At 45.7% G+C, this 20868-nt stretch overlaps 1 protein-coding gene across 2 annotated transcripts in view; it reads right to left on the minus strand.

The window, feature by feature from the left end:
• Positions 1-19390, minus strand: part of HIF1AN (hypoxia inducible factor 1 subunit alpha inhibitor) — a 182060-nt gene extending 162670 nt beyond the window's left edge. Inside the window, exon 1 of one of the 2 annotated variants that reach the window (XR_013594767.1) lies at positions 19032-19368. Coding sequence is in view for 1 of the 2 variants with exons in the window: in XM_078643060.1 (XP_078499186.1) it covers positions 19032-19253 (222 nt within the window). In the remaining variant the exon portion in view is untranslated. Of the gene's footprint in view, positions 1-19031 lie in introns of both variants that reach the window. The other variant, XM_078643060.1, reaches the window with a different exon arrangement.
• Between the last annotated feature and the right edge of the window lie 1478 nt (positions 19391-20868).

The following is a 20868-nucleotide window of genomic DNA, read 5'->3' on the forward strand; positions in this document are numbered from 1 at the left end:
AAAGTTAGACGCCCTCACCTACAGAATGGACAGAATGGTGAAGCGGATTGGCAAGCATGCTGAAAGGCTCGATATGTCTGAGAGAAGGCTGACCGAGGTTGAGGAGGCGCAAACAGAGCTGGACACTGATCATAAGAAGATTGAAAAACGTATGCAAGCCTTGCAGGACAAGACAGAGGATTTGGAGGCTCGCTCCAGTCTCTGCAACCTACGAATCACGGGACTTCCAGAAACGACCCAGACGGGCAACATGGAGAGGTTTGTCGAAAAACTCCTGATCACCCTTCTCGGAGAGGAGACATTCTCCCTGATGTTTGTGGTGGAGCGCGCCCATCACTCGCTAGGCCCGCACCCACGACCTGGACCCCCTCTGCGCCCCATCATTACCAAGTTACTCAATTACAGGGACAGAGACGCGGCCCTGCGACTGGCCAGGGAAAAGAAGTCGCTGCAATACGAGGGCTCAGAGATCTCCCTCTACCCAGATTTCACCGCCAGAGTGCAGGAAGTCCGCAAGCACTTCGCCCCGTTCAAAAGGCAACTTAGGGACCTAGGGCTAGACTACGCAATGCTGTACCCTGCAAAACTACGTGTCAACCCACAGGGACAATCCCACCTCTTCACCGACCCAAGAGCCCTGCAGCAAGCCTTAAAAGGATGGTCGAGGGCACATAGTCGCGACGCGAACAGACTGACGAATGGCGAGGACAGGAGCAGTCAGCTGGATGAGCAGGAGTGACTGACTTCCTTCTGTTGGCTTCAAGGGGAGGTGAGGTGTATGAGCTACTGTAAGCGGTGAGGACTAATCTTGTGGACTGCCCAGAAGTTTGTTTTTTTACCGGGTGTTTGTACGGAGGGGGGAATGGGGGACCAGGTGGCCCGGACTGGTGTCTCCAGAGTGCGATACAAAAACGTTATGATGGCCAGGTCCACGTTTACTGGTCTCGGTCAATCGCCTTGGGGGCATGGACAAACGATTGGCACAGAAAGGTTGATATGCTAGCCCAAGGTAGGTGGGTTTATGTAAATGCGAACGTAGCTTTCAGGATTGATAGGATTTTTTGCAAGTCTTGTATTACCTATATGTTACTGATGCATATGACAAGGTACAACGGGATGTTGGTGGAGGGTCTCTAGTGTAGCGCGCTTTCGCACTATTTGCTGGTGGTGCGGCAACCTCGGCCCCCGCGCGCAATGCACCTGTATGACTCTCAGGAGGTCATAAAGTTTGGGGAATGGAACGGGGGGAGGGTGGGTGGCAGTGTATTCTGCAAGGCCTTATTGGGGGTGGGCTGCTGTGGGTGGGGGCGGGATTGTTTATCTGTTTGGATCAACAGTTGGGGGAGGGGGCGATGTTTCGTAATTTGTACACACAGTCTACTGCAAACGCACACAGTATTCATGCCTACACAAAGTACACGATAAAGAGCAATGGCGAGTATGGCTGAACCAGGTGGGCCTGGCCCCAATGCCACGATTCGTGTGCTCACATGGAATGTTAGAGGGCTCAATGACTACCGCAAGCTGAGGAAAGTACTTAGCTACCTCCAGCGGCAACACGTGGATGTTGCGCTCCTGCAGGAGACTCATCTGCCACTTTCGAGCAGAATGTTGCATAGTAAAGGTCTAGAGGGTAACATCACAGCAGGGGCTTCACGACCCATGCCAGGGGAGTACTAACCTTGGTAAACCCCAAATCGAAATTAGTTCTGGCGCCCCTGAGGGCGGACACTGAGGGTCGTTTTGTGATATCGCGTTGTACAGGCCCAGGGATGGACTTAGTGGTAGTTAATGTCTATGGCCCAAACTAGGATTCCCCGGAATTCTACCAGTCCCTAGCGAATACAGTCCGTGAATATAATACAGCGCAGATTCTGTGGGGGGGGGGGGATTTTAATCTATTGCTTGACCCGGCGCTGGATAGATCCGCCGGTCCGCCACGTAAGCCATTGGCTGCTGCGCAGACATTACACAGTACGCTCACCAGTCTAGACTGAGAGGACGTATGGAGGTTCAGACATGCAGCGCAGGGGGGTTACACCCACTACTCGGCCTACTATGGCATTCTCACCAGAATTGACTAGTGGTTGGCATCTTCCTCGATGACGGGAAGGATTAGGGATTGTAGGGTCCTTCTGCGCACTCTGTCTGACCACTCGCCACTCTTACTAGTTCTTGATACCCCTACGAAGACTATTCCCCCGTTCACCTGGCGATTCCCACCATACTCGTTACTTGATCCAATGTTCAGAGGGGAGCTAGTGGAAGCGATAGACGTCTTTTTTTAGGCCAACGTAGGCTCATGGATAGCTTCCAATCTGTGTGGGAGGCCTTCAAGGTCTACATACGCGGCATAGCCATGTCCAAGCACTCGGATGTACTTAAATCCATCAGGCAAAGGCTGACGGAGATGGAGCGACAGCTAACTAAATTGGAGGAGCGGCAACTGACGCACCCCGGCACAACTGTAGACTAAGAGATAATGTCCCTCCGGATTGAATATCATGAGGAAGCAGACAGGGAGTTCAAACACATGGGAAAGTATGCGACAGCCCGGATGTACGGAGAGGGCGAGGCCTAGCTCAGTTCTAGCCTGAATATTGAAAGGGAGCAGGGGAAAACCGCAGGTGACTGAGTTAAAGACTCCAGAGGGTCTGGTCCTCACAAACGAGATTGACATTGCTCAGACGTTCAGAAGCTTCTATACCGATTTGTATTCCTCCAAGAGCGGAGCCCTGGCTGATGAAATTCTAGATTACCTGCAACACATAGATCTGCCCATGCTCACCAACACGCATAGGGAATTCCTGATGCATCCAATAGAGAAGGATGAAATAATAAAAGCTCTAGCGGGCATGCGGTCGGGCAGTGCTCCTGGAGCAGATGGACTCAGTGGGCTTCTATAAAGCCTTTCAGGATAAACTGATCCCACACCTATCTACGTTGTTCAATGATATCTGTGTGGAGGGCAGCATGCCACACTCCATGAGGGAGGCGCTATTAGTTACGATTCTTAAGCCTGGCAAGCCGCGCGATGAATGCGGCTCGTACAGGCCCCTTTCCCTGCTCAATGTCGACACCAAACTTTTCGCTAAAGTGTTGGCAAATCGCCTAGCACTCCTAGCCCCCACGTTGGTCGCGTCGGAACAGGCGGGTTTCATCCCCAGTAGAAACATAACATATAATATTCGTACGGTCCTAGGCACGATGCAGCATGTTAAGCAGGACACGAAGGCCATCGCAGTGTTCCTCGACATGGAAAAGGCCTTCGACTCGGTGGAGTGGCCTTTTATGCGACAAGTGCTGCAGCGGATGGGTCTGGGTCTTCCGTTCCTCCAAATGATAGGTGCCCTATACAAGAAGCGAAGTGCCAGACTGCGCCTTGGCAACCTGGTCAGACTCCTTTCCTATTGGTAGAGGGACCCGACAGGGATGTCCGCTATCCCCACTGTTGTACGCCCTGGTGGCAGAGCCGCTGGCATGTGCGTTGCGGGAGTACCATGGCAACAAGGGTATAGGTTTCCCAGCATACAGGATTGTAGTCTCGATGTATGCGGACGACACCCTGCTGTATGTTCGCACCCTGAAAATAACTTATAGATGCTCAGGGAGGTGGTACGTTTGAGCCCTCTCTGGTCTGAAGGTAAACTGGGCAAAATCGCTGGCTTTCCCCCTCACCCCGGCCACTCGGAAATTTGACATGGAGTTTCCGCTACAATGGACCTCGGACTTGATTAGATATTTAGGCATACGGCTCCACACGGACTCTGAGATCTTGCTTAATGAAAACTATGGGGTTGCGCTCAGCAAACTGGAGGGTGATGTGGAGGCCTGGTGCAGGCTCCCGCTTTCCCTCCTAGGTCGTATTGCTATAATGAAAATGGTGGTGCTGCCTAGATTACGGTTTCTGTTCGCTACCATCCCGATTGTGCTGTCGAAGGTTTTCTTTCAGAGGCTGACGCAACTTATGATTAAGCTAGCATGGACGGGAAAGCAGCCTAGGGCGAAGTGGACACTCCTCACTCACACTGCCATGCAGCATGGGTGGCCTTGGTGCCCCAGATCTAGAACTATATTACAGGGTGGCCCAGGCGTCCCATTTGCACACATGGGTACATGGTGATCTGCGCATCCCACATGTGCGTATGGAAAGAGTATTTGCTGACCCACTCCAGCTCCCGGCTACAGTATTCAAATCAGTAGATTGTAGGACTGGGATATTAGACTCCATCACAGCGACAAATCATGCATGGAATTCTCCCTTGCAAGCACAGGGAGGAGCATTGCTTTACTCGCCTAGCATGCCTGTGGATTGGGCCCAATGGCTTTCCCCCATCGGAGAGAAAGGCGTGGTACAAGCCATGCACAAACTCAACATTCAACTTGCAGGGGACCTTTTTCAAGACGGGACGGTTAAATCCTGGGACCAGGTGCCAGGGAGCAGCAGTGATGTCTCCTTACTACTCCGATTTCAGTTCCACAGAGTGCGCAGTGCCCTTCTAGATCTGCTTGGGACAGACTTGTCGGAACCGCCGGAGGTCCCCGAACTTACATATATAATAAAAACCGAGACTTCCCGTAAACAACTGACCCATTTGTACAAAGTCGCCATGTCCCACAGGAATCACCAGTTCACGAAGGCCAGGGTGGCATGGCAAAGGGATCTACAGGTCTCAATAGATGAAGACATGTGGCGCTACTGTTGTGTGAACACTAGGAGGATATCCTTAAATGGGAAGCATAGACTGGTACATTTCAAATTCCTCCAAAGAGTGTATTACACCCCAGAGAGGCTCCATAGATATGGTCTTCGTCAGACGGCTGAGTGTGAGAGGTGTCACGAGCCCGAAGCAGACTTCCTGCACCTGGCGTGGCGGTCTCGGTAGTATGGGCATATTGGGGTAGCATCTTCACTGAAATGAGCAAGATATTGGAGCTTGAACTGACCCCGGACCCCGCGCTGGAGCTGCTTGGTCACTCTAGGAGGCTGCCGATTGCAGTACGTAGGCTGGTAGACATGGGGATGCTGATGGCTAAGCATGTGGTGGCGCTTTGTTGGATGAGAGGGCCATTACCTACAACTAAGCGCACGATATGCTCTACTGCTGCACGCAAGCTGAACACTATAGCGAGCTGCTACCCCCTACAAGCCGCCCAAAACATTTTTGGGGACTGTATCAAGCGCATATAAGGGGCAGGGACGCAGTGGGTGAATCTGAAGAGGCATGCGATGGCAGAGCAGTGGCTGAAGTCCCCCTTTAGGCACTCCGGTCAGTACAAGGGTGGACATACTATCAGACGAGGTGCCCATCCTGCCCCTAGCAGCGAGGTAGACCCCATGAAGGTGGCTCACCGCCGGGTGTTATGGGGGAGTATTGGGGACCTGGACGACGCTCTCCTAGTGCTAAGCTGGGGTTGATGTAATTGCCCGTACAGATGTGCCCAGTGACTGTGGGCCTGGAGGGGAGTGAGCCTGGAACGGGGTATGGCGGGTTGGGGGGGTTGACTGGTAGGGTTCAAATGCTCTTTTCTAGATAGTTTGCTCTTTTTCAGTTATTGCTAAGGGGTACTCGCCGCCTGCCCGCTCACGGGTTGTTGGCTGAATGGCTGTGTACGGGTTTTCGAAAGGGCTGAGATATTGGGAAGCTGAATTGTGGTACTGTGTATGTTCAATATAGGGGTGGGGGGCTTGCTGATAATAATGACTGTTTTAAAATCACAATAAAATATTTAATAAAAAACAAACCTGTAAAAAAAAGAAATAAAAAAAAAAAAAAAAAAAAAGAAAGGTTCTCTTCGCTGTTAGATCCTAACCTGATCCTTACTCTGCGACACAATCAAAGGTTAGCCTAAACAGGCTACCTGGGTGATTTGCTTTCATCTGGAGGAGTGCCTTTAAAAAAATAGTTTTTCGGTATATAACGGACTCCATCACAGCAAACAGAGTGCAACCATATATTCATTGGAATTTGCCTCGCGGGCTGAGATGCCTTTGGATATTGGGGAGGTTGGGTATGCTTCCACAAACCATATTAAACGTACATAACACTTGGGTCTCACCATAATAGGGACGGCAGAATAATTCTGTCAGGATGCGGTTAAAGTTCACGGCAAGCATACACTGCCAAAACATACACTACGAAAGACTAAAGCCCTCAGCATGGCTTGGAAAACCTCTGCCGCCTTGACCCGTTTATTTTTTTCTGGCGTGACGCATGTTGAACTTCGGTGAACTTTACAATCTGTAGATCCAATTTTGTATTAGACTGTTTGTTAGTCAGCAAATGTAGGTTCTGCTCCGACAGTGGATTGGGAGTGTATTTTGTAATTTGGTTTAAACAGTGCTAGTTTTGTACTGCTGAGGGCTCGAATAAGTTATTGGCATCTATTATAATTACTATGTTGTATACAGAGCAATGATCTACAGTGGGGCGTCCAGCACTAAACTACTGGAAGGAGAAGGGAAGGATTACTTCAACTAGGTTTTGCAAATTGCTTTGAAACAATAAAGACGAATATCCAATGTATAGATGTTCCAAAGCCTAGGTGACAAGAAGTTAAGAGAGGCTTCCTTGACCGACATTTTTGTCACATGGAATAGTGGGCAAATTTTACTGAACGGAGGGAAGACTGCAGCTAGGTACTTAGTGATTAACCAGGTAACAGATTTACTTGAGACCTCCATTGTGTAAGGCTCCATACAACACGCAGGTGGCTTTGGAACTCGAACAGTTCGCAATGGACAGTCAGTGGAAGTCAGTCAGATGACCAGAGACTGAATGATGGGGGTGTATCAAGTGCATTCTTATGTATTTTTATGTTTCGCAATATATCTTATTTATTTTGGCGCAATGCCTTTTATTCTGCTTCTATTTCTTTGATCTGCTTTCTGTATTCTATTTGGAACTTATAGTATGGTTCTGAGAACTTCAAGATGTCACTCCTTGCCAGTCCTCAGAGCTTTCTGGATGTCTCCAGTGTCATAGGTCCTTATTCCAAGAATAAGGAATTTTACTTCAGTCAAAGACTCTGTGACTCATCTACAGAATCTGCAGACACAACCCGCTCTACAGGGGGATACGGAGAAGAAGTCCACCACTTTGAATTACGTGGAGATGAAGGGAAAGGAATTTAGTTAAGTCTAGGTATAGAGGCCTGTTATAGTGCAGGCAGGACTTAATGAGTGAATAGAGGAGACGGGCAGGAAAGGCAATACTTTGCTGTGGGATCAAAGCAGGGCGAAGCACATGGTAGAGACTTTTGAGATTTGGGGCTATAGCAGGAAAAGTGTGCACGGCCCCCATTTGCGCTACAGGGTACTTTCAGGGCTGCTCTTTGTTTCTCAGTGCAGGCAGCACCCCTCCTGAAGATGGGAAAGAAATCCCTGTGCAGACAGGTGTGGTGCATGACTGACTGCACCCACTTGCAGGGGGATGTCTTGGGGACATCCATGCAACCCTGTGTCTTCCTTCCAAAGGGCGGTCTTCAAGAGGCGCACTGCCAGTAAGCCACCTATTTGTGGGCCTTGTGATTGCGCCTCAAAGGGCCTGTTTGCTTCTGCTCCTGTGTCTATAATACAGCACAGGGGCGGAGGTAAAAAGACCCCTTATTTGATGGGGCCTTGCCCCCATGCAAATGAAGAAATGCCCACTCAGAATCAGTATTACAGAAGGGAACTCGCAAATGTCTGCGGAACCTACTGTAATACCATTCCACCTTAGGGCGCACAAAGGAGGCACACAAAGAGTGCGTTCACAGTCTTTGTGCCCCCAGGGCACAATTTATAGTACGGCCTCCAGATTATAAAATCAGAGTTTACTATCAACCCAGAACTCAAGATTCTTGACAGAGGATAAAGGCACAGGGAGCTACACTAGCTTAGGTTGACCAACGTCTGGGCAACCAGAAAAGCGGGTTGTTTCTGAATAGACCTTCCCTCTTGTCTCAATTTCATCTGAGACAGTTAATGGTCATCCAATTCACAACCTCAGTCCTACAGATGTACATGTTTTGAGATTTGCTGCTGAAGAAGGACCAAGTAAGTTGTGCGTCATCTGCATATGAAAAGACCTCAAAACTAAAAGGCCAGAGGAGATCAGCTAATGGGGCGATATAGATATTATAAAGGATGATCCTAAAGGAGAGGTTATCATCAGTTTCTTATGTGCTGCCTCTTGGCTCAGTTAAAGTATAAACCCACAATCCACACGCATTAGAGTCGTTGGCATATAGACTGAATGCTAGAAAAGCAATGGGGACAGTTGTAGGGGACAACATCCATGTAGTATCATTATATGTAGAAAATACCCTTGTTTACTTAAGGACCTGTGGCGATCAATCTCGATCCTACTAAGGGAACTTGATTTAAGGGAGACATAGGGTGGGAGTGCTAACTGGGGTAAGTTAAAGCTATTTCCACTGCAGCTTTTCAGAGGCCAAGACTCAAACACAATGCCAGTGCTGGGTACACAATGGGAACTCAACAGCTTTCGATATGGGGGCAACTGGATTTCTCATGCTGAGGAAGCACAATACAAACTTAGAATGTGCAGAATGCTAACGGGTCTACTGCATTCAATAGGACTCTGGAACACCCCCCTGTGGCCTTTAGTAAAGAGCACTTTGCTAGACAAAATTATATTTTTACCATGATGTCAATGTTCCTCAGAGATCTATAACCCCATGCTGCAGACGTTTTTCAGGGAGTTGAACTCACAATTGTGGGCTGGCAAGCAAAGACAAATTGGACATCCTGATTTTGCACTTGTGACGTTGAGGACCGGGACGTCCAGATCTCCTCTGATATTATGCAGCATCACAGCTATAACATGCAGTAAGCTAGTTTGATAATGAGTTTAGCTAGGAGACTAATTTACTAAGTGGACCTCAGCCATAGGGTACGCTGCAAAATGCCCCGATGATGGCTTGTGCTGTCACTGGAAACTACCGATAGATGGTCTGGCAGGTTGAGAGTTGAAAGGGTGTTGAGGCGCCAGCATTTGCGAGTCCCAATATGCCACTATGGACTATCAAGCCTTTTAAGAACATAATGAGCAGCAGGCTGGCAGGAGCAAGGATGCAAGACATCTCAATAATAGATTTATCACCTTCACAGAAGAACTAAGAATAGGACAGTGTCAATTTCACAGCACATTAGACTAGGTTTGGGGAACATTCCGGATGCCCCCCCCCCCACATCAGATACAATGAGAATAATACTGAATTCAGCATGGGGATAACATTGACTGCGAATATATATGCTGAATTATACTGAAGGCAGGAGAAAGGTGGTCATTAGATCGCCCGGACCCACTGTCAGGTGGAGATTGGAAGGAGGACTGTGCACAGGTGAAAATCGACAAATCAATACACATTTGTGCCAGGTTCAGGCTGATCTTGGTCCATTATCTCCAAAAGACCTACGCCACATAAACAAGCCAGACTAACCCCAGGTAGAGCACAAGCTGGTCTACAAATTTGGAATCAGTGGCTTGCTTTCTCATGTGATATGGAAGATTCCTCATGTGCAGGAATTATGGGACACAGTGTTGAGTCTACCCGAGGCCAAAGGGGTGTATGCCTGAGGAGAGCATTAACCAATGTCTGTTAGGGCTATTTTTGTGGGGAAAGGACATAAGCAGACACGGATTTACTACACTAGTAACAGTTTTAGCTAAGGATAGATCACAACACACTGGCTAGAAAAAGGGGTTTACGATATGTTGTATGGAGAAAAAATAAGGTACAGTGGGTGCTGGCAGAGGTACAGCACATCAGACTTATATGGAGAGAGGAGCGGGCAGCCAATGACCTTGCAGAATGGGCACAAATATTTAAAGTGGCTCACAGACCCTCGTGAGACCAAGCCAAGAGTGAATAAGGAAAAGCATATAAAGTGGCAAGATGGAGGGGTGTGGGGCATCAATGCAGCCCAATAATTGCAATGTACAAGGGGAGGAGAAAGAGGAGTCTACTGAGACAAATATTTTGGTTGAGGTAGAGGCAGGCTCATGGAAGGAGGCAAAGATGTACGCTGTCACTTTAGTAGAGGGTTTGCTGCAGATGCTGAGAACAACCATTTGTAAACAGAGTACGTGAAGAGTGTGCCTCGAAAGGGTTCGTGGTTATGTTGTGTAAAGCCCAATGAGAAGCCACGATGATAATGTAGGGCAGATTGATTTGTGCTATTGCTTAAGTCTTAATGTTTTGAGGGGTTTATAATGCTCTGCTTTTTAAGACGTAATAAACACATTAAAAAGGATACATTCATATTATTCAGGACAGGTTTGGCTCAAAAGATGTATTGATCGATACTGTACCATAGCTCTACACGACTGCATTAACTGTCAGAGGGACATAAAGCAAGAACGATACATTCTTTTAATGCAGGTTTGAGATATTTTGTATCTTTGTGCATGTGGGAGCATAATGCTTTGCCCTTCAGGAAATCAGTTATCGCTGTCACAAACTGAGCTGCAGGTTCCAAGAGAACGTACGGTCTTTGAAATCCCTAAATGTGCCACACAAAAACTGCTGACTTGGAAGAGGGTCCTCTGCAGAACCCACTGGAGGGTGCTGGGTTCTGAGGAAAGAAGAGATGTTGGTGGTATTGACAAAGTGCTGGCAAAGAATAGATGCCCAAATCATCATGCAGGGTGCTTAGGTTTTAATGGACACTGACTCTAAAGGCTTGACAATGTCCACCTGGTCTTTGAGCTGCCCAGGATGAACAATCAGATCAGTGTCAGGACCAAAATGTGTGTAGCCTTTCGTAGCAAGTGCCAAGGAGTAAATCCACAGCAGCATGTACTGTCCCTTTAGGCTTGCTGGTGTAGTTTTTTGTAGGTGCGGGAGAAGCCGATTGAGTGGGACAAGTGGTGTTGGTAAACAAGAAGGGGATGGAGCACATCTACAGGCGTTATCGTGGAGTACTTAGTGCTGCACTACATACATTGTAAGAAGGAAAGATAGGAACAACCACACTGGTGTATATCATCCACTCACAGAACCCAAAAGAAATCTGGTAACAGCATCCTTCCTGCACTGAGGCCTAAGGATAGCTAACAAAGTAAGGAGGACTACAAAATTGGCTGTTGCTAGTCAGCTGTGGAACACAAACCTCACCTGTCTGCCATAAAAGCCAGGTTTCGTGAGAGGGGAATAGCTAGGGAAGATGAGTAGCAGATAAAGTGCCAGTACCAACAGATTGTGAAAGAGCTGAGCTTGTCGTCATCCCTGCAAATCTGCTGCCAAGTCCTGCTTCTCCAAGATCTGAATCTTCATGAAGGATGGCAGAGTCACATATTCCTAGGAATGATGAGGGCAGAATCCCAATAGGTGTTCTTAGAGGTAAATTCAGAACTGGTTGGTTCCTTCCAGTGTATCAAATCATTGGGCCTCTAGTGAGTTTTTGTGGGATTAGAAAGAGCAATGTAAAGATGTAACGCCTCTAGAATAAACTGATAAGCCAATGAGTCTACCGCTGGCCTTTCCACTAAAGTCCTAGAAAGCATGCTCAAAATCGCTCTGAATATTCAGGGAGCATACTCACAAACTCCACCAAGGAACCACTCTCCATGAACCAGGTTTATAGCAAATGCATTCTCATACACTTCAAAGAAATTACCATGAGGGTAATGATCCCAAATGCTGCAAATATATAGAAAGAGGAATACACACAAACTCTTCTGCTCCAAGGATATGGTTAAAGCTAATGTCCAATGGCACAAGGAAGTCAAAGCGAGTATTGGAAAAGGAAACCGTGTTTGTAAAAGCTTCATGCATTGGTGAGGGAATCAATGGGAGAGTGTGTGCACTGATGATGAATGAGTAAGCATGGTAATGCATCAATGGCAAGATGAACTAGTGAGAATGTAAATGAATGCAGGGTCAACCGCAGTGTGGAGAAGCCAGGTGAGCATGGTGAGACTGGGTCAGTGTAGATGGGGCAGTGTATGGGCGACAGCTTGAGTGCTGGGTGAGTGACTGAGCGCAAGGGTGGAAAAGTGAGGGGATAGATGGGCTTCTGGACTAGTGGGTGAGAGCATGAATGGATGAACAAGGTCTAATAAGTACAACTCTCTGGGGGTCTACCTTGTCCAGCTTTCTGGCGGTGATATTGCTATAGGGAGCACAACGAGAACCTGTGCAAAAGTACAGTCACCCAAGTACAAAGGGTACAACAGTCTCCTGAGGCAGATGTGCATGAAACTAGATCCCCCAACAATAGTACCCATCAGCAGGGACACAAGGGACTAGGAACCACACAATGTCAAGAGGCCATTTGAAGTTGTGGGCATTGGTGTATATTAAAAAGAATAATATCATGGTCTGCAGGTCTTCAGCATAGCCAATTAAGTAATTCTAGAAGTACCAATGTTGTAATCAATCTCCAAAAGTGCTACTTGGTTGTAGCATGCAAGTAAATTTTGGTTGTCACCAGAATCTCTATTAAACTTCACAAATTGCTTGTAATCAAGTGGTTGCCACAGAGGACAACGTTTTTTCTTCTAATGAAAATTGATGTTATCCTTAAACAAAAAAACTCTAAAATCCCTAGGAGAGGCAACCAAGCAGCTCCAATGGGGTGAAAAAATAAACAAGAGAAAGGTCTGTGAGGCGTTCTATACTCTGGTGATGATGTAACGACTGCATCATCAATAGAATGTTGACAATTGAATGGAGAGACGGATTCCAGTTGGAGATATCACGAAGAGCTGATCTTTGAGCAGCTTCTGGTGTGGATGAGGTCTCAGTTTTTTGTGAACCTAATAAAAGGGTTTTGGACTTTTGCTGCTGTTGTAAAAGACTCAGTTGGATTCTAACAGATTGCTTAAACCCTATCAGCAATGTCGAATACAACTGCACAAAGGCAATTCTGGCTGCAGAGATGCCACACACTAGCAAGAAAACCATACACCTTAGTACCCACAGCATCAACCTACAGAAACCATGCCCTGGTGTGTCAAAAAAATTCAAACCCAGGGCAGAGAGGAAATTACAAACAAAAAGCCAGAAAACGTTACTTGCTGGTTTTAACGCTATATTAAACTATTTAATTATGTTTTGCTAAATTTCATGGAAGTTAATAAAACGAAATTACTATTAGTCAAGCAAGATACGGCAACCCACTTTTTTGCTATTTTAACACCAAGTCATACCTCCAACATAACTGCTACGCAACACACCAACAAAAGAGTGGCCAGGAAAGAAAATGTCTCTGCGATACATTTTTGGGTCACAATTGTCTCCTGTATGAGAAAATGACGCAAAATGGTATAATGCAAAATTGAGACGTTTTGCCTATTTCGCGTATTGCAAAATTCTGGAATTTCGCCAAAGGAATTTCAATTTTGCCCAGGCTTAGCTTACTTAACACCATTGTTAAATTCTTAAGTCCCATACAAACTTTTAAGTTTATGGGACTTGCCAAGAGGTGCCCATTAAATGCCAACAAATTTGCTCTCTAATTAGCCAATTTTGGGCCAATAACATATTCGACCACGTTCTGAGCCAACGCGTAGAAACTGCAAACAAATAATGAATTTTGTAATACTCAGTCCGCGCTCAGGAGGCACAGCTCTCCTAGTCAGTCTCTGCCGTTAGTTACCATGATAGAGGCAATTACGATGTGGCATTACACACCACTAAGAAAAGTTGTGGACAATCTGCTGGAGTGAAAGTCAGATCTAAATTTAAGGGAAGCACTAACCAACAAGCATTGCCAATGTCAATCATTTTGATTCCTCTATACTAAGAAGGTTTTCAGCAAGCTTAACTAACATGCAAAATAAGGGCAGCACGAACAGGTAAAAGGCGGGTGGTGAAGATTGTACAGAAATAGTTTATAAAAAGCTGAATGCGTACAATTTGGGCAGCACAGGAATGGCAGGCAGAAGTGCTCATTTATTCAGACACAGAACAGTTACTCAAGTGCGAACTCCCGTTGCATACAAAGCATAATAAATGCCTATGATGTGGAACTGCCGGCATCCACAGAGAGAGGGAAAAGAGAAGGGAAATAAGAACAAGCATTTGCAATGCAATAGGTCTCGCATTATGAAAGTTTGAGCTATTGGTCTTGTAAATGACAATTTTTTTATTTATGTGTTGGTTTTGAAAATAGCTAAATTAATAGCTTTGTCATTTACAATGCCAATAGTTATACCTTTCGCAAATGTGACACCTATAGCATTTGTAATGCAAAATGTTTTGTATTTACGTGACTTAGATGTATTGATATTACAAATAACAACGGCTTTTAATTTTTTTAAATAATTAATACTTAAATAAAAGTGATTGGAATTTATAATGGCAATAGCTTAAGCTTTTGTAAATAACTTTTGTGAAGATTGTGTTCAGTGTATTTTATTGTGATGAAAATCCAAGAACAGAAGTGAAATATTAACATCTTTTTGTGACATTTGTAATAAAGCTTGAAACATTGAGAGAACATAATTGAACCAGTGAGGCGGTGGAGGCGCTGAGTGAGGCGGTGGAGGCGCTGAGTGAGGCGGTGGAGGCGCTGAGTGAGGCGGTGGAGGCGCTGAGTGAGGCGGTGGAGGCGCTGAGTGAGGCGGTGGAGGCGCTGAGTGAGGCGGTGGTGGCGCTGAGTGAGGCGGTGGTGGCGCTGAGTGAGGCGGTGGTGGCGCTGAGTGAGGCGGTGGTGGCGCTGAGTGAGGCGGTGGTGGCGCTGAGTGAGGCGGTGGTGGCGCTGAGTGAGGCGGTGGTGGCGCTGAGTGAGGCGGTGGTGGCGCTGAGTGAGGCTGTGGTGGCGCTGAGGGATGCTGTGGTGGCGCTGAGGGATGCTGTGGTGGCGCTGAGGGATGCTGTGGTGGCACTGAGGGATGCTGTGGTGGTGCTGCTGAGTGGTGCTGAGTGATGCTGGGGCGGTGCTGAGTGATGCTGGGGTGGTGCTGAGTGATGCTGGGGTGGTGCTGAGTGATGCTGGGGTGGTGCTGACTGATAATGTGGTGGTGCTGAGTGATGCTGGGGTAGCGCTGAGTGATGATGCAGAGGGCAGAAAGGCACAAAAAACGAGTCTAACACAGGGCAGAAGGGCAGAAAAACGAGTCTAACGGAGGGCAGAAAAACGAGTCTAACAGAGGGCAGAAGGGCACAAAAAACAAGTCTAACGGGGCAGAAAGGCACAAAAGCCGAGTCTAACAGAGGGCAGAAAGGAACAAAAAAACGAGTCTAACAGAGGGCAGAAGGGCAGAATCTAACAGACTCTATTAACCAGGGGAGCCCAGGTACAAAAAGCGGCCGCGAAATGAAATGAAAAGTGGCCGGGAAACACATTCCTTTGAAGTGTGAAAGGACGGAGGCATTGGCAGGGGAGCAGCAGCCTTTGATGTGCGAGCGAGTGGGAGGGAACACCATATGGGGTGTGATTAAGAAGTGAGCTCAAGCGCGCGCTGGGGAGGCGTCGTGCTTGAGTAACTCACATGCATTGGGGACAATCCTCGCTGGTTTCAAGAGCTGTTTTGCCTACTATACTCTCGCAGGACAACGCATGCGCGTTGGTTCAGCGAGACCTAAAAAGAGTGGAGGGTAGGAAAATAAAGCAAAGAATGAAAAGAAATAGTAAGTAATAAAAATTTATTTAAAAAGAGACAGAAGCAGCATTGTCAGTGCAATATCTTGGTCAATGAGAATCTCTGAGTTCTCATGCCAGGTGGTCTAGAAGCGGGTAAACACATAAGACAAGACTGTATGGCGAGCAATTATTAATTTTTTCTGCAAAGGTAGAAATAAAAATCAAATAGAGGAAGCAATTATCCACAGTATTGTGTGTTGTTAATGGAACTTTCTCAAAAGGCACCATGTTCACTTACGAAAGCATTCCTTTTATGTATTCAGTTCAGAGGGCCACCTTTATCGTAGTTTTTTTTGTTAGCTCAAAAGTCTACCTTTGACATATTATCTACATCTGGAGTTTAGCATCTACTTCTACAGCCCAACTATGAATGTTGTGTTCAGTTCTGGAAGACTATTTGAGACAGTATGTATATAAACGAGTGAGAGTAGATTGATGGGGCAAACAGGAGGAGATAGCCAGGTAAAAGAGGTGGATAGGCAAAGGAATGGTGAATACGGCAGATGAGCGAGAATGTAGGTATATAGCACATAATAAAAAAAAGTTACTTCTGCTGTGATGGGATAAGAATGCAGCTGCAGAATGGATGGCGACTACCTAGTAAACAAAGAACGATATGCTTGCATTACACAAATGCCACCTGCAGAGAGATTATAGAATTCATGGTTGATTTTCGCCAACCATAAGCTATCGAAAGAAAAAAGAAACACTGATAATGCTTTGCTCACCCAAGTGCCATGCCACAAGTTGAAGCAAACTGGAGATATGAATCAGTTATTCTTAAACAACAAAAATCGGATTGCGAGGGGGGAAAAGCGTTTTAGTGTGTTTTCTCTTGCTAGCAGAAGAATCATGTATAACAATGACTCTTCCTGAGGCGGGAATGCCAGTTCCATATAAGAATGTTTTTTCAGAGGGACTGTTCCGCAGTATTTCTCGCCACCTGGGTCAAATTTTTAATTTCAATTCAAGTCTCCTTTTCTAAATGTCCCATTCCCCTTACCGAACCGCACATCTACTTTCCAAATGCACTCAAATAACAGCAGAATGCTGAATCAGGCCAATGGAAATAACGTGCTAAACCAAACATTTTTTCTAAATCAACATTCAATTCCAAAGCATTTTAAAGGGAGAACCCACCACTCATTGGCTCCTCTGTTCTCCCACACTGCCCTATTCCATTGTAATCCGACTTAATTGTACTCTTACCCATCCTCCGCCACATGCCCTCACCACCAAACCACTCTTTGAACCCATTCACATCTTACACTTGTGAAAATATTTCCCCTTCCTCCATGAGCAAGCGCAAAAGTAACCTATTTCTCAAGACAAGGTCAGCATTTTCGGTGAAAATGTTTAACTGGCAGCACTGCAGCAAGTTACAGTGACTTTCTTTCACATACAGAAAACGTCCTGAAATATAAGATTAGAATCCCAGCTATTATACCAAGAGCTGAAAATGATATAATATGATCCTTCTTCATGAATATAACAATGATATCACCGAACAAGAACAAAGAAAGTAGCAGCCCACATACATACAAACAATACATATACACATACACCTGGTAGATTGCTGTAGTGTTCATTCAATATATATAAATTTAGCCTGACATATTAGATATTTTTACAACTAGAAATCTTTCAGGACATTTTTATCTACCAAACTGTATACTAATTCAATATAATTGTTTGTGACCATAAATGTGTAAGTAGTTATTAGTAACAGAAGGCATAGATTTTTCCATAGACTATAACATAAGCAAAGGAGTGGTAATCCTACTACTTAACTGCTCTCCCACTGCTGCAGAGTTATAATGTTGGAGTACTAACTGGACCAATGATCCAGTACTCCCGTCATTTATCATGTAAATACCATTAATGTGTCCTGCCGGCAAAGACCTGCTGGAAACCAAATGGACGCAGAAAACGTGTAGGATCATTCGCAATAAAGTTATTCCTAACGGATATCTACAACCCGCTTAAGAACCTGACACAGATCAAGTCTTAAAGGGGGGTGCTAGCCACAGCACCCTGTAAATACCGAGGCTGCAGGATGATGTATGAACAGGTGCGGTTAAAACATCCAGTTCTAAATTTGGGCCGCATAAATGATAGAACTTGAGGACTATGTATTTGTTGCACAAAAATCTGCACCTGCTATTTTCCCCTGAATGTCGCCAGGTAAATCTGCTAGAGGAAAACTATCAGATTAAATAATCACCCAACCAGGTATACCAACACCAGAGCAAACCCCTGTTCAGATTATAAATCCCAAATCATAATAAAAAAAAGAGAACCTTAAAACAGTGCATGGTAATGTTAAAACATGGCTGTGTATTCCCCCACGGGCACGTCTTTTTGAGGGTTTTGGAAGTATGTAGAGCCTCTAATGTGGCAGATATTGAGTGTCAGAAATAGCCAGGACCACTGGCATAATGCGATTCTGCGGCCATGGCATTTTTCACATAATATGGATGTGCAGCATTTGCGAAATGCTACATAATTTGAAGATTTCAACAAAAAAATTGTTTCTAGCACAAGTGTACCAAATGTTACTAAAACTGCAGTGACGCATGCTTATTGCTGTGCAGAGGAAGGCACTCCTTAAAGGTTGACTGTTCAACTTTCAGTTGCATATTGCTGTATTTTGGTGGTAAACTAGTACTGATAAAGTGAAACTTTTGTACAGTGTTGTTAACATGTTTAAAAATAACAATAATAATGAACTGAAACTATCACAAAATGTACCTCATTAGGTCACATACTTTGCATTTTCTTGCAGTATACTTTAATAAACCCTGCAGCATAATTTGGTCCTCCCTTGCTGCATTATTCCTGTGGCCCTGGTAATAGCCTTCCTGCTCTAAACCTGTACGAATGACAACGACAATATATGTGACCAGTTTCTTGTAAAATATGATTTACTACATTTTAGGAACAATCTTATCCAGCTATCAAATGAGATTGTGCGCTGTCTCTTCCCGCTCTGCTTTTGATAGAAATAACATTACTGTGGGGGTTGTTTTAATAAAAGCTTTTCGCAATGGGTTCCCTTGTGTCGCCCTCACTCACAGAGCTCTCTTGGCTGGCACAGCCCTGCTGCCAGCACCCTCTCTTGCACTTGAACCATAGTCCTGCTCCCAACCTAGAGGGTAAAGATTCCCTGCCTGAGCAGGTGCACTACCTTGCTGCCCAAGCTCAGTCTCGCCTCGGCAGCTAGATCCCTGGTCCTGCACTTTACACCGGTGTGCCTTAACCACCAATCCACAGTCCCTATGTAACTTTATCCAGCACTCTTCCAATGTTCGTGCATCTCTCGGGAGCATAAGGCAAGCTCAGAATTTCCTCCCGTCCTGACTGTCGAATCTTCTTTTTCTCCCTACACTTCCATGTCCAGACCCCATTCTGGCCCGCTGTACCATGCTCTCACCTCGCAGTCGATGAGGCTCTCGGCCAGCGGGTCTCCGTGCCGCAGCCTCGGAATGGGCCGGGTCTGGAACGGGTAAGGTCGAAACTGGCTCTGGTTCCAGCCGGGGACCTGGGGCTCGAGCTCTGAATTATCGGTGCTCCCAGTTCCTTCGCCTCCCAAATCAACTCCGGCCCCTTCCTCCTTCCCGGCCCCTTCCTCCTTCCCGCCTCCGGCCTCCGCCATCACGGGCTCTTCTGACCGCTCCCGCCGGTTCCGAGGACCGGAGAGGCCGCGGCCGCTCCTCGCGCTGGAGCTAGGCACACTGACAGCGGAGGCGGCGGCTGCATTGAACACCAGGAGTCTGACCGGGCACAGACAAAACATGTGGAGAGAAAGGACGGCCCGGCAGACAGGACCGCTGCAGTGCCCTCCCGCGGACCGGCGGGGTAGTACAAGGTTTCACACCAAGTACGGCTACGTATAGAGAGAGCTCCCGCAAGCCTGCACCCAAACAGGGAGTACGTACTGCATACACACACTGTCAGCCAAAAGGTACACGAATCTCTATTTTATTTATGTATTTATTTATTTAATGCGATTTTCTATAGCGCGAATATTACACAAGGAGTCAGATTACATGAGTTACATAAAAGATACAAACAGGGAAAAAAAATTGCAAATGTACAAGTTGTAAAGTCACATAGGGAAGAGATACAAATAGAAAAAATTGCAACTGCACAAGTTGTAAAGTCACTCAAGGAAGACATACAAATGGATAAACTCTAACAATCACATAAGGATGGTAGTGAGTACAAAGGCCTACTACATATACTAGTGGTTAGAGTTTTCTCTATATACAAATATATACAAATAGTAATTTTCTCAGGTTTCCAATTTACAGCGATTCGGCTTGGACAAGTATATATCACATATGCAGCGCTTTTCAGAAAGGGTGATCTTTAGAAAAGGTCGAGGAATAAACAATTTCTACACAGTTCTATCTTCAGTGCTCAAGCTTTCGCTTTTCATAAATCTCTGTCTCGATTGATCTAACAATACGCCAGAATCTCGGTTGCACAAACACACACACGGTTCTGCGATCAAGTCATATATGAATTTAACCCAAATAACAAAAAAATGCATTCAAATGTGAGTCGGTGGGTGTTGCTGCGGCCCATAGATACTCTTTTCTGAGGACTAGGACTTATTTTTCATCCTAAGATTTTGACTCGGTAAAGGAGAGGAGTAGAGAAGGAAGAAGAAAGACATAGAGCCTGATTACTAGGCATTATTTTTTGTCCGTGATAAATAACAATCACAGGGGTATGTTATTTTTCAGGTGCGATAAATAGCATTTATCATGAGGTTATGGGGAATAACATGGATTTTTTAGTTGAATGCACCGACATTCACATGATACAGTAAGTACCGTATGTTTGCCCCTGTTAAAGTTCCGGCAAGTTTGACCTGCTGAAATGTAACTAATGTTGTGTTATTTAACGCATCTGATAATTATTGGATGCATTAAATAAAACCAAACTCGTAATTCTGTCCCATGCGTGAACAGAGATTTAGGCACAGGACGAAATTAAATGTCCGAATTGAAATCAGGCCCGAAGACACTAAAAAAGTTACACAGGGAGACAGAAGGCATCAAAAGAACCTGTTAGAGCGATCTAAAAGGGCAAAGATTTAAGACTGGTGGTTGTCATGAGATGAAATTAGCCATCAGCAGCCTTAGTATTCGGCAAAACCAACATTTGGCAGCAGTGGCCTTCAGAGAGAATCTGTGGGGACCAGCATTTATTTATTATTATTATACTTTTTTTACAATGTAAGCACTGTCATTTTATTTAGA

Source organism: Lissotriton helveticus, chromosome 5_1 (assembly GCF_964261635.1).
Source record: "Lissotriton helveticus chromosome 5_1, aLisHel1.1, whole genome shotgun sequence".
NCBI lineage: Eukaryota > Metazoa > Chordata > Amphibia > Caudata > Salamandridae > Lissotriton > Lissotriton helveticus.